Here is a 13,573-nt window from a genome sequence, read left to right on the forward strand (position 1 = left end):
AGGATAATTATCTACACGCGCAAGCGGCAGCCCATCCTCGACGCCATCCACCTCAAGCGCAAGCGGCAGCAGAACTTCTAGCGCACGCCCGGTAGACGGTACTGTGCTAAAACAACCTGTATATCACGTGCGTTTACGAGAACTTCTAGCGCACGCCCGCTAAACACGGTACTGTGCTTAAACAACCTGTATGTTACGTGCATTTGCGTGGTTGGATCTCTCAGTTGACTTCAGGATTCGAAAGGATAATTATCTACACACGCAAGCGGCAGCCCATCCACCTCAAGCGCAAGCGACAGCAGAACTTCTAGCGCACGCCCGTTAGACGGTACTGTGCTTAAACCACCCTGTATCTACGTGCTTGGATCCCTCAGTTGACTTCAGGGTTCGAAAGGATAATTATCTACACGCGCAAGCGGCAGCCCATCCTCGACGCCATACACCTCAAGCGCAAGCGGCAGCAGAACTTCTAGCGAACGCCCGTTAGACGGTACTGTGCTTAAACCACCTTGTATCTACGTGCTTGGATCTACTGTGCTAAAACAACCTGTATGTCACGTGCATTTACGGCGTTGGATCTCTCAGTTGACTTCAGGGTTCGAAAGGATAATTATCTACACGCGCAAGCGGCAGCCCATCCTCGACGCCATCCACCTCAAGCGCAAGCGACAGCAGAACTTCTAGCGCACGCCCGTTAGACGGTACTGTGCTAAAACAACCTGTACGTTACGTGCATTTGCGTTAAACAACCTGTATGTCACGTGCATTTACAACGTTGGATCTCTCAGTTGACTTCAGGGTTCGAAAGGATAATTATCTACACGCGCAAGCGGCAGCCCATCCTCGACGCCATACACCTCAAGCGCAAGCGGCAGCAGAACTTCTAGCGCACGCCCGTTAGACGGTACTGTGCTTAAACAACCTGTATATCACGTGCATTTACGGCGTTGGATCCCTCAGTTGACTTCAGGGTTCGAAAGGATAATTATCTACACGCGCAAGCGGCAGCCCATCCTCCTCAAGCGCAAGCGACAGCAGAACTTCTAGCGCACGCCCGTTAGACGGTACTGTGCTAAAACCACCCTGTATCTACGTGGTGGGATCCCTCAGTTGACTTCAGGGTTCGAAAGGATAATTATCTACACGCGCAAGCGGCAGCCCATCCTCGACGCCATCCACCTCAAGCGCAAGCGACAGCAGAACTTCTAGCGCACGCCCGTTAGACGGTACTGTGCTAAAACAACCTGTATGTTACGTGCATTTACGGCGTTGGATCCCTCAGTTGACTTCGAACTTTGTCTGAAACGTGTAAGGGCCTTCACTTTGTAATGATGCTGTCGCACGTTTTGTAAACTACTGAAGCCTGGTCCGTGAGCACGTAGAATTTTGTCCAATGACCCCAAGCTACCCATCCTTATCGCTCGCGCGTAATTATGTTGTTGTCGCGCTCGCACACTTACTGCGGGCGCCCGTCGCATAGTCGCGACAGCAATATAATTACGCGCGAGCGATAAGGATGGGTAGCTTGGGGTCATTGGACAAAATTCTACGTGCTCACGGACCAGGCTTTACTAACGCGCGTTATTCGCATTTGCCACGATGCCAACGCGCTACAGCAGCGCCACTGTATCGATGCAAACGCGCGACCGTGTCGGATGACATCGGGAAGAGAACGGAGGGAGGGTTACTGAATCGCATTTGCATCGCGACAGAAACGCGTTGATGTGAACGAGGGAACACAGCTAGCGACCGCATTGTATCGATGCGATAGAATCGCTACTGCATCGCTACAATGTACAAAAAGTCGCCGTGGGCGAGAGGTCTAAGGTTCAAAATCGATTGAGGCGGCTCGTCATCTTATAAATTGACTTGTTGACGACTGATAGGCACTCGATGCAAATATAAAATCAAATACTGATCGTTAAATCTCAAGTAACTAGCACGTCTAGCCGTACGCAAACGAGTATACAAATGCCATCAGAAACAATTTGTAGATGCAATTTTTATTAGTAACAAAAGATCTTTTACCTGGGAATATTTTCCCAAGTGTTTTAAATTGTGAACATTCATCTGAAACATCTTTCAGATTAATGATGTACTCACGTACTGACATATTTTTTGAAACATTTCCATCCACCATAGTTCAAATTAAATGGGAACATTTATTGTGTCACGTCTGTATTGTGCTGTCTCGCCCCATTGAGTTTGATTAAATGGAAAAGATGATATACCAGATCTTATCCTGTGGTAGTTTAGAGCCAGAAATGTTAATGTCATAATTTATGGGCTATAATTTGATTTGAACATTAATGCATTTATAAATGTATTCTGAACAAACAGGCTGGAGTTAATAAAACCTATCAAATACCTCTCCCTTTTTCTAAAGTTCTGTAAACTTTCTAAATATTCTAATCTTTCATTATTTAGTTTCTTCCAGCTTGTTTGTTCTCTAACTTAGCGCTCATCTCTACAACACAATTTGATAAAGGCCTATATTTACACGTTTGGTGCAATATAACACCATGCCTCAGGGTGCTTATCGAGCGAGGTGCCAAACTTAACAACGTTCCTAAAATCTTAAGCATTGGCTTTTAAATTATTTGGCCTAGTTTTTGAAAATTATACCTAAAAAGTCAGCCAAAAATTTGTGCCATCGGACAGAAATGGCTATAAGCTCAGCAAGCATCGAGCGTAGATGGCGCTACTGTAGCAATATTAGTGTAGGTAGGCGGTTGACGTAGCAGTAGGAGTTACGTAAGGATGCTAACATATCCCCAAAGACGGCACTCTTCGCTAAGTTTTGGGCCAATCGTTTGAGATTATAGCATTTTTTACAAAATTATATATTAAAGCATTACTTTATGAATTGTTTTAATTTATCTTTTACTATTTAATCACCAGCTTATTTTTTTAGAAATAGGGAATATGAAATCTAAATTTAATCTCATCGCAGATTCTGTTTACGAGATTCGAAAACGACGATTGTTGTGGAACAATTTACTAGTCAATGTAAGCAAAAGAAGTTCGATCATGTGACACTATATCCAAGATTGCTACTTTGTTAGCACAACTTAGCGAGGAGTGGATGGTTTTCTTCCATTTGTAATCCTAATGAAGCACTTTTGTATACTTAACTAAAATGTTAATTTAAGATTGATGAAACGAGCTTTGTGATTGATTGATTTACATTATGTAATTGTATGTATTTGAAGCTGTGAATAAGAGCTACTATTGCTTGCGTATTTATTAATATTATGTACTACCAATGGGGGAAAGCCACAAGCCGTAACTTAGTATATTATATCAAATTCATGACAATATGTATTGTTTGTAGATAGATTTCAAATTGTAGCTCTGTTTGAGTTTGTTTTGAACAATTAATTGTAATTAAAATAGTGTTAAGTTTCGTTGACGAGTCTGTTTACGAATTATTTTAGTTCCTTATTATGTTAGATCTCAATTTATCTCGCAAATGTATTATAATACTATCTAATGTTAGACGATTATGAACTCAATTGTACATTTTGAATTCGGTAGCAGGTTGTGAGAATGAATTTAATTGAAAATAGTTGTACGATGATACGCCGTGGTGTTATTGGTCGCACGTACAGTTGACAAAGTATTTCAAGCAATAATTTCAGTGTTAATATGCATTTTGTAATATATCTTACGTGTGTTGAATTTTACACTTCAGTTAGGTTTCTCAAATGGTAGATGTAAGTCTCAATTTTAATAGGCATTATTCTCTAACAGAGTTTGATAAATAACGTAACGTTTGTAATAGATAAATTAACTTTCCTTCACTATAAAATAATTATAAATAAAATATTCCAGGGTCCTACTGCTTATTCCTGGTGGAGTCACGGAAAAAATAAAAATTATTTGAAGTGCTCCTACTAATGGTCGTGGGTAATGTGATTATTCCATGGTATTAGAGCTACGGAGAACCTGAAATACCCCGTGATATTACCAGAGAACTAAGCAGTAAGAATATGGGGTAAAATATTTCAGATTTGAATACAAACTTTTAGAAGTGCCATTAAGATGAAAGAATAGTATTTTCTTACACGTAGCAATAGTTGAATTGAAAATAAATTCGTAATATATTATATTGGTGAGCCGAGTGTGATCAGTAATCGAACTAGTTTGTTTTGTGCCATGGCCCGAGTCTGGATGTTGCGAGTAATATTTTTGACGCCGCAATATTTTTTTACGACTATTGGTGAAATGAAAGAAATTGTCATGTTATAAAGCCATATTTATTAATAACAAATATTTTTTGTAACTTATTTAACAAATTTTAGAGTCAGCAGTAACACCCGTGTGATTGTAGAATAATGTTGACGAACCTCGAGTGTGAAATAATTGTAGATGGACCAAAATGTTACTGCTGACTTCTGATTGACAAAATCGGCCTATACATACATGCGTTCGAGTATACATTTTTGTCTTTTAAAATGTACAGGGTAAAATTAAATAGTACGTACATAATATTTTACATGCTTAGTCGCCATGCTGTTTAGTCCTTCACTAAAACATTATTTTATATCGATTCTGTTGCTAGATCGAGATTGGGCAGAATGAAATGACATTTTAATCCCTCCAGGGATTGTTTGATCAATGATTAGTAAACTTAATTGTTTTTTTTTCGGTTTAAGATATTTTTATGATCATATCATTCGCGGAATGCATTTCTTCTAGCCCAATTAAAACTTATTGGGGATGTAAGTTGTGTTAAGGCTCATACACATTAGTTCGGTTCGTGAAACATCACAAGAGTTTTGATGTAGTAAATGCATAATGTGCGCGTGTCAAGGATTAAATAAATGTAGGTATATGCAGATAGGAAAGAGTATTGTTTAGAGAGCAATACGCCAAAGTTACCAAAGAAGCGATGCGATCTGACGAGTGTGTAGGAGCCGTAACAGAGTGAGTGTTGCCAGTAGGCGTTGTTGAGCCGCTTGTTCCTGTTGCGGCGGCGCTCATCGTGTACATAGTAACACCGGGGACGCGCATTCACAGTATTTTTTCAATATTGTCGATTTTTACCTCAATTTCGGTGTAGAAATAACAAAATCAATATACATTAAGTATAAATATGCAAGAACGCACGTCCCCGGCCAGAGTCGTGTATAGTTTGTTGTGTATAGCAAGGAAGTGCACTTTGTAATTCGGTAGCCTGTTGAAGTGTTGATAGCTGCGTACGCATTATATTTTTGGACAGACAACTCACTGATTAAAAAGATTAAACAAATTTAGACTTTCATTTCGTATCAACGGCAGTAACGTGTTTCTCTTTATCGTATGTAATAATAATAATAATAAAGAGCACCATTTAGATTACATATTAAACTTTTTAATCGTGAATCCTTATTGATATAATTTATTGTATCTTTTTTCATAAAATGTTTGGCAAAACAATTCAGGATTGTTTACAATAGTTACTAGAAAATAAATATAATCACAGGGAAAATACAATAAAATAATAATTTAGATGACTAGCATAAATTTGCAATCGAGATTAAGCCAAAAGTAAATACCTAAAAATAGAAATACTCTATTTGAAACTTAAAATTATAAAAGTGTAAAAAATAGCAAAGTAGCACAAGTTTTACACGGTATAAAATTAATAAATCACAGATAAAAAATCTCAATTAATAAAAAGAAAATATACCTTCATGATATGCCGTCGATGCATAGTTCGGTGGTACCTTGACGCTAATACTGAGACGTGTGAACCAGACGCCATAATCTACCTACATCCTACAACTAAAGGAACATGTCAAGATAGATACTAGTTGAATACATTTTCTGAAACGTTTTTACGCAATCTAAGATGATTTTGATCAAGAGATTCTAATTTAAATTTAGTTAAGTATAATACAAAATGGAATGTAACTTAGCTACCAAAACTCGGAAACAAAATGTGTTATCAAGAATAAAATAAGTCTCTTGATCATTTTCAAAGCCTCTTAAAAACTGTAAATACAAAACATAAAACCATTTGCTTTTAAGTGTAGTACAAAATTAGGAACATCTAAAGAAACTAAAAAAGTTACTTTTAATATCAGAGGCTTCAATACTTAAAAACTATTAAGGATATTGTTCATTCTGATATTTCAATTATCACAATATTGTCTTTTTAGGCTTTGATAATTTAAATATTTTAAACGCATGAGTTCCTTATCAATACGACAACTTCATTATGAAATATGGAAGTATAACATATTGTTTAATTAAACCCTAAACTATCACAGTCAGGATGGAATGTGACAGCTGCCTGAACTGCCCTACGGTTTAGGGGGTGTGTCATTGACCGTATTTTCATTTACCCTCACCGACGACCCGGCAGAAGGTTTTTTACATTTACACTAATACGGCTCACGCCGTTTTTATAAACACGTTGGCGGTCATGTGATGCCTTTACATTTTGACCTCACTGGCCTTTTACCATCGGTGCTGGTTTATGTAAAAACGTCAAACCAACGTCTATCTAACCATTAGGCCAAAAATTTGCCAGTAGAGTGGTATAGCGCAAGAGGCGGACAGCCAATTTTAAAATCTATGACATTTTAAATGTACGCCAATGAGGGCTATCGTTTTTATACTTAACAGTTGGCACCACTGGTGATTGACATGACTACAGTGGCGCCATCGTGGTGAGTGCAAACGCGAATGCCTTCAGCGCTCACCCGTTGGCACCACTTTCGGCTTATTCCATTATTCGGGCTACCTTTTTCTTTTTATTATTATTATTTACTATATTTTGACGTTCATAAGTGCCACTTGTGGTCTAACCTGAACAAATATTTTTGATATTGATTTTTGATTGATTTTGATGAAAATAAAAAAGTTCTCTAATCCCCGTTGACGGGGATTGTCAACGGGGATTAGAGAACTTTTTTATTTTACTTTATTCGGAAAACAAACAGTGTTAATTGAGTTATTAACTATCTGAGTATAAAGCTTTACACCAATTATATGTTTTCGCATACAATAACTGAAAAAATGTTTGTTCACTAATCCCCGTTGACGGGGATTGGCAACGGGGAATAGTGGTATAAGCCCCACTTTCTTCGCTACTAGCAAGTGACAGTGACCTATCTACAGTGGCGCCAACTGGTGGGTGCTAAAACTATAGCCCTCATTGAATGATAGGCATAGCTGCGGCACTCTGTAACTGTACCATTCTTATGGTAAAACAACCATACTCCGCCCAGCGAGGAAATGCGTTCGATAAGACTGCTCTCGATCTATTTTATTTATAACGTGTGGTCAGTATACTTAACTTTTGATGTGTGGCGACGCAAGGGGAAATAAATGAACACAAGACATCACAAATACTTTATTTTCCTAACACCCGATTCCGTCTGTCTATCCCTCCCGCTCAATATGAGATGCAGACATGAGCGACAGCAATAGACAGGTTTGAATATGTTGATAACGGGTAGCTAAGTGTTTTATTGATGAAAATAGCTACCAAATAATGTCGTCTATAAAATTCAGAGCTAAAGAGGATAGACGATCGCAGTCTTATTCAATATCCAAATGCCCCTAGGCGAAGCTTGGACTTCGCCACCCCCTCACCCCCTAACTTATACGAAAATATGTTCTCTAACATACATATAGATCTACAATACATCTATGTGCTAACTATAAAGTTATATCAATACCGGGTTAAGATATATCTCGACGTAGCAAAAACTGGTTTCGAGTTTAAAAAAAAAGGAATATTTCGTTAAAATCCTTAAACCAAAAATAACGATACCTATTAGGTATACATGTTGTATCAAATTAAAGGAATTTGCAAATTTCCCTTTGCTTTAAAAAAAACTTCTGGCCCGCAGACCAGTTTTTGCGTGGACAAAATGCACAGTCGACAGCACATCAAACTTAACATTTTTGTTCCAAAACAGCCCTTCTTATCGCATCTACATTAGATGCCAGTGTTCAGTTTGATGAACCGTCATCTGTCCCTTAACCCCAGTACGTACATCATAAACCCCCGAGGGCCGGTGAGACGGGCGCCGGGGGCGAAATCCCGGGGCTCCGGATTTCGCGGCGGCCGGCCACTAGTGCCGCAGTATCATCTGGCAGTACAGGAAACTGTCCAACACTGGAAACAAACAATCCCGTAACATTAATAAATAAGCCGTAATTAGAGTTTTGCCTTGTTAATTACTACCTGTCTAGAGTCACTCTAAACGAAATAAGTAAGGCTGCTCTGGATGTAAAACTGTTTATAACTCAGGCACTTTTCAATCACTAAGCAATTTTTATTACAATTAAAAAAGGTTAATAAATCTATACTTATAATAAATCTGTAGAGAGGTCATCAATTCTGTACATGAAATATATTTTCAAAATAACTATTAGGCGGTGATTAGTGATCGATACTGATGCCAAAAATGCAATCAGTAAAATTTTTGTCTGTCTGTCTGTCCGTCTGTCTGTCTGTCTGTCTGTCTGTATGTTCCTTATAGAAACAAAAACTACTCGACGGATTTTAACGAAACTTGGTACAATTATTCTTCATACTCCTGGGCAGGTTATAGTATACTTAGGAATTCCGACGGGAACGGGAATTAGCGGGAAAATCCTTTTGTGTGAAAAATCTAAACCGCTTAAGTTAGACGCTTGAAATTTGGCATGCAGGTATGTTAGTAAACTTAAAGCTTAGTTACAACAGGATATTGCGAAATTCCCACGGGAACGGGAGTTAGCGTGAAAAAAATTTGTATGAAAAAATCTAAACCGCGTAAGCTAGATGAAGGGGTTAAAACGGGATTCACGCGTACGAAGTCGCGGGCGGCCGCTAGTAATGAATAAAGTTCCGCAAAATCATATGAATATAGAAGTATCGTTTATCTGGGGGCAGCAAAAAAGCGGCACGGCCGTACCATCCTTTTCTCGAAGCAATTCAGGCCATTTTCGACCGCCTGTAACTTCGTTGTGGATAAAACTAGAAGGCTGAATTTTCATTAGATATGCAGGCATTGTAAAGACACGGTATATTTAAAATTTCATTCAATTTGAACCAGTAGTTTAAGAATTATAACGGGTCAATTTTGTCACTCACTGACTCACTGACTGACTCACCGATCATCAAAATTCTAAGGCACTTCTAGCAGACCTAGAAGCTTCAAATTTGGAATATAAGTAGTGTTTGGTGTATGAATCAAGGAAAAACTAAAATATTTGGGGGCACGGTAGTGCAACCGCCAAGTCGAGTAAAATTTTTCAATTTCGGTCCAGTTTTCTAGATACATAACTGCTGTCTACAAAATACAAAAAGAAATGAGATCCCATCAAAAACAATACTTGTCAAAAAAACCAAGTCTCGCAACTCAGTTGTTCTACGGTAAAAAGTTGTGAGATCCATGTAATACCAAGTCCAGGCCAGGAAATCTTTAACGTTTTACATAAATATATTGACTTGGCCATCGCATGAAAACACGTGTAAATTAAATTATTTAGTGCGATGGCCAAGTCAATAATTTATGTAAAACGTTAAAGATTTCCTGGCCTGGACTTGGTATTACATGGATCTCACAACTTTTTACCGTAGAACAACTGAGTTGCGAGACTTGGTTTTTTGGACAAGTATTGTTTTTGATGGGATTTCTGTTACCAATTTGCGACTCACTGAATAACGTTTTTAATGTTCAAATAAAATTAAATTTAAGGAAGCATTTATATCATATCGTGTATTGCATGCTTCTGAAAACAAATTAAAAACCTTTTTGGATAGCTATACAACACACGCTACCGTAGGTATAAAAGAGGGCAGTGCCGATCGACAGACCTTCGTCATTCTCAGTGAAGTCAAGGCGCATATATTAACGAATTTATTCGTACACTCATCATTCTATCAACGCCACTTATCACTGTACAGGGTGTTCTGAAAATAGATTCAATCACTATTGACGAAAGGGCTACTGTAGACTGCTAATACTACAGGTATATGCTTCATTTTAAGCAGTTACCTACCTTCATGACTTCACACACGAACAACGGTCGAGGAGCCACGTGGTATGGTAAAAAGAGGCCCTTTACCCAGCAGTATTGTGCAGTGCTGACAAGTAGCTCATACGTCTGCAGCGGGCCTTTTCAAGCGAGTCGAGCAGTAGCCACATGTCCTATCCTAAGGTAAAAATAATCCCACATTATTTGTACTCACGGTATTGCGCAGCGCTGACAAGTAGCTCATACACCTGCAGCGGTCCTTTTCCTTTCAGCACCACTTCGCACAGAAACACGTACACCACTCTACTGGTTTTTAACAGTGAATCCAGCAGCAGCCAGGTGGTCAGATTCCGGCCGCTGTTAAGCGCCACGCACTACTCGAGCAGTTACACTAGCAATTAATAAATAAACTGTGATTATACTCACGGTATTACTCAGCTGATGAGCAGCTCATACACCTGTGGGCCTTTTCCTTTAATTACCACCTCACACATAAATACAACACCTGGTCTTAAAAATCGAGCAGCAGTTAAACAGATCACACAACAGTTATACTCACGGTATTGCGCAGCGCTGACAAGTAGCTCGTACACCTGCAGCGGTCCTTTTCCTTTCAGCACCACCTCACACACGAAGACGTACACCACACGACTGGTCTCAAACAGCGAATCCAGCAGCAGCCAGGTGGTCAGATTTCGACCACTGTTGAGCGCGGCACTTCGGTTGAGCACCACGCATGAGTTCAGGAAGCCCACCGCACTGGCCACCACCATTAAGCCCGCGATGAAGTAGTGGATCACTGGAAGATGAGGGTTTTATGAACTAACTAGCTTTGACAGATCGTTTCATCCACGAAGACGCGCCCCACCAATTTTTGGTCGAGAGAAGCGCGGGGTGCGGGGAGTTTGATCCAAGCATTCCGAGCGTGATTATTGTAGTGTGCGTGTGCACTCATGGATTTTAGCGTGTACTGATAACACTGGTGGGGCGCGTCTTCGTGGATGAAACGATCTATCTATGTATATCCTACTGTGAGTATAATAAATTATTTTGGGACAAATGGAAGGCAGACATGCTCTGGGTAGGGCACAAGATGGTCAGAGGCGGTAAAGAAGACGGTGGGCGTAAGTCTGCATCGTGCGGTCAATACAGCTTATGACCGCAGTCTGTGGAGGAACACTATATGTTGTCGCGATTCTCATCAGTGAGGGACCGAAGCAGAAGAAGAAGCTTTAGTTTGAATTTAGTTTGACACAGATCATTACAAATTATAGCTAAATTATTTTTTATGAAGCACAAAGCAGGCAATTGACTGCAATCAAATCTGATGTTAAGTGAGATACAGCCTAGGATATGGTCTATCTCCTCACCAGTAAGTACATATTCACTCTCCCCTTGAAAAGGCCTAAATTGATATGATGTATAAATTATAATATTCTGTAAGGTTTCATCAAAATCTGTTCAGTAGTTTTTGTGTTACAGAATAACAAATTTCCATAAAAACATCCTTACAAAACTTTTGGATCTATATTAGTAGGAAATAGATTTAATACAAGTAGTAACATAATTTGTAATTATTACAGGAAATGTATTAGATATTTTATTAGTTTAAAGTATGAATATGGCCTAAACTGTGAATCTTTAAACAGCAGCAAGTAATACTGAAAAAAAATTACAAATAATTTCATATAATAAAGGGAGGAGAAAAGTAAGATTAAAAATTATTCATATTCAACTCACCAACATCAGTACCATCCAGTGGGTCCAGGTAGAATAATTCTGGATTCAGCAAGCGGAGGAGAGCCATCACAAATGCTGTTGTTGATGAAAGCTAAGGAAAAACATACATTCTGAATTAATTCACATCTTCATAATTCAATGCAATGAAAAGTTACATCAACCATCCAGTTATGTGGCAAAAATTTATGATAAAAAATAAAGCAAAGATACAAATATTTATTTTGTTTGTGTACCTTTATTTATTTTGGGAAATTGGGGATTTTACAATAGGTGTTGAGTTATTAAATAAATAAATACATTTTCTTCAGTTTTGCACAAACTGTGATTATAAGAATGTCTCATATTCTTAATTTACAATTTTTATCAAATTACTTCATTCAATAGAAAACTCAATAAGTAGACTTTTCTAACAAAAAAGAAAGTACACTAATGAATATCTAAGAGAAATACTTTGTGAAATTATAGTCAAAGTAAAAAAATATATATTTGTTTACTCTTTTAAATCCCTTGTTAACTATTCCCTCTGATCCTATTTATTTCATTTCAAAATAAATATAGGGAACCATAAAATACTACCATCATCACCATAATTTGTAGTAACATTGTAATATTGATTCATAAATAAGACTTGTATCTAAAACAATTATTGTTACTACATTGTTCTATCAAATCGAATTTAAATTAAACAAATATCCAAAGCTATGCCAGTATCTTATTTATTTAGTTCACCTGTAATATTTGTGTTAAGTTGCAAACAATGGGAAAAAAATGTTACAGGGAAATTCCAGATTTATTATCTTAGAAATCTAATTACCTAGCCTTGACAATAATAATCTAGAAAAGAAAAGCGACCTCGTAACACTTTTACGACTACCGCCAAATTAATTTGTTACAAAAAATAGTAAAATGTTGTATTTGTGAAATCAAGTAGGTATCGTCAGCTGATTAGCCAATTAAGGAAGCGAACACCACAACCGAGTTAATTAGTCTCCGGCAAGACAGTAAACAGTGAAATCGAGACGTGTTTACTTACAGAGAAAACTGCAGCCACCACTCGGATGTAAACTTTCAGGTCTAGAACAGGCATCGTTTTGGACTGCGTAGACATTTAGGACAATACACAAACACTGACTAATCACTTGTGTATCCACTACACATTGATTGCAAACAGAATTCCAGCTGTTCAAGACAACAAATAAATAAATAAAATCGATATCCCAATGTATTACTTTGCTCTGTGTCCGTACCACAGGTCCGTACGCGACGCGACGCGGCTGTAACTTTTTAAAATTACCCCAAATGTCAAAAGTGACAAGGACAGAAAACGGAACGGAAGATTGAGGGGGCATTTTAATAACGACGAATGAAAAGGAACGTATTTATAACGTACATATTCGTTTTTGTATGTCTTTTTGTAAACTTAAATTAATAAATTACTGCTGTTCAAATTCTGTGGAAATGTGTTATAAAGTTTCATTTCGTGTATAACAAAGCATTGCATTTTACACAATAAGAATAAACTATGAATGAATGTTCAATGCTGCCATCTATGGCGTTTTCTTTGAACAGTTTTATAGCTTATAGCTTACGATAGATGGCGTTAGAAGTTTTTTATGAGCGCAAGGAATTTGAAAGTTTTGAAAGTTCTTTTTTCTGACTGTAAAAATAAACGTTACAATAATGTTAATTATAATCCAGCATAATTACAATAACTACATCTGTCTCATTATTGTAGGTAACTGAATTTGTTAAATTTTCTAGAATCCTAAATTCGCCGAATACATCAACTGTTTTTTTATGGATGGACTGTCCTTGAACAATTAAAATTAAATTCCTACCTGTAAATACAAGAAATTACCTACCTACC

General features: G+C 37.8%; 1 protein-coding gene and 1 long non-coding RNA gene across 2 annotated transcripts; both read right to left on the reverse strand.

Moving 5' to 3' along the window:
• Nucleotides 1-36: 36 nt before the first annotated feature.
• On the reverse strand, nucleotides 37-771 carry LOC135076126 (uncharacterized). The gene is made up of 3 exons (XR_010258189.1): nucleotides 751-771; nucleotides 187-719; nucleotides 37-116 (listed from the first exon to the last, which is right to left on the reverse strand). It is a non-coding gene; the product is annotated as an uncharacterized LOC135076126 (long non-coding RNA).
• A 7,288-nt stretch (nucleotides 772-8,059) lies between these two features.
• Nucleotides 8,060-12,918, reverse strand: LOC135075948 (uncharacterized). Its single transcript, XM_063970428.1, has 4 exons — nucleotides 12,740-12,918; nucleotides 11,707-11,797; nucleotides 10,526-10,765; nucleotides 8,060-8,116 (listed from the first exon to the last, which is right to left on the reverse strand). Exons 1-4 carry the CDS (start codon nucleotides 12,812-12,814, stop codon nucleotides 8,073-8,075), a joined length of 450 nt encoding a protein of 149 aa, XP_063826498.1. The 5' UTR covers nucleotides 12,815-12,918; the 3' UTR covers nucleotides 8,060-8,072.
• Between the last annotated feature and the right edge of the window lie 655 nt (nucleotides 12,919-13,573).

The sequence above is a fragment of the Ostrinia nubilalis genome, chromosome 1 (genome assembly GCF_963855985.1).
Source record: "Ostrinia nubilalis chromosome 1, ilOstNubi1.1, whole genome shotgun sequence".
NCBI classification, from domain to species: domain Eukaryota; kingdom Metazoa; phylum Arthropoda; class Insecta; order Lepidoptera; family Crambidae; genus Ostrinia; species Ostrinia nubilalis.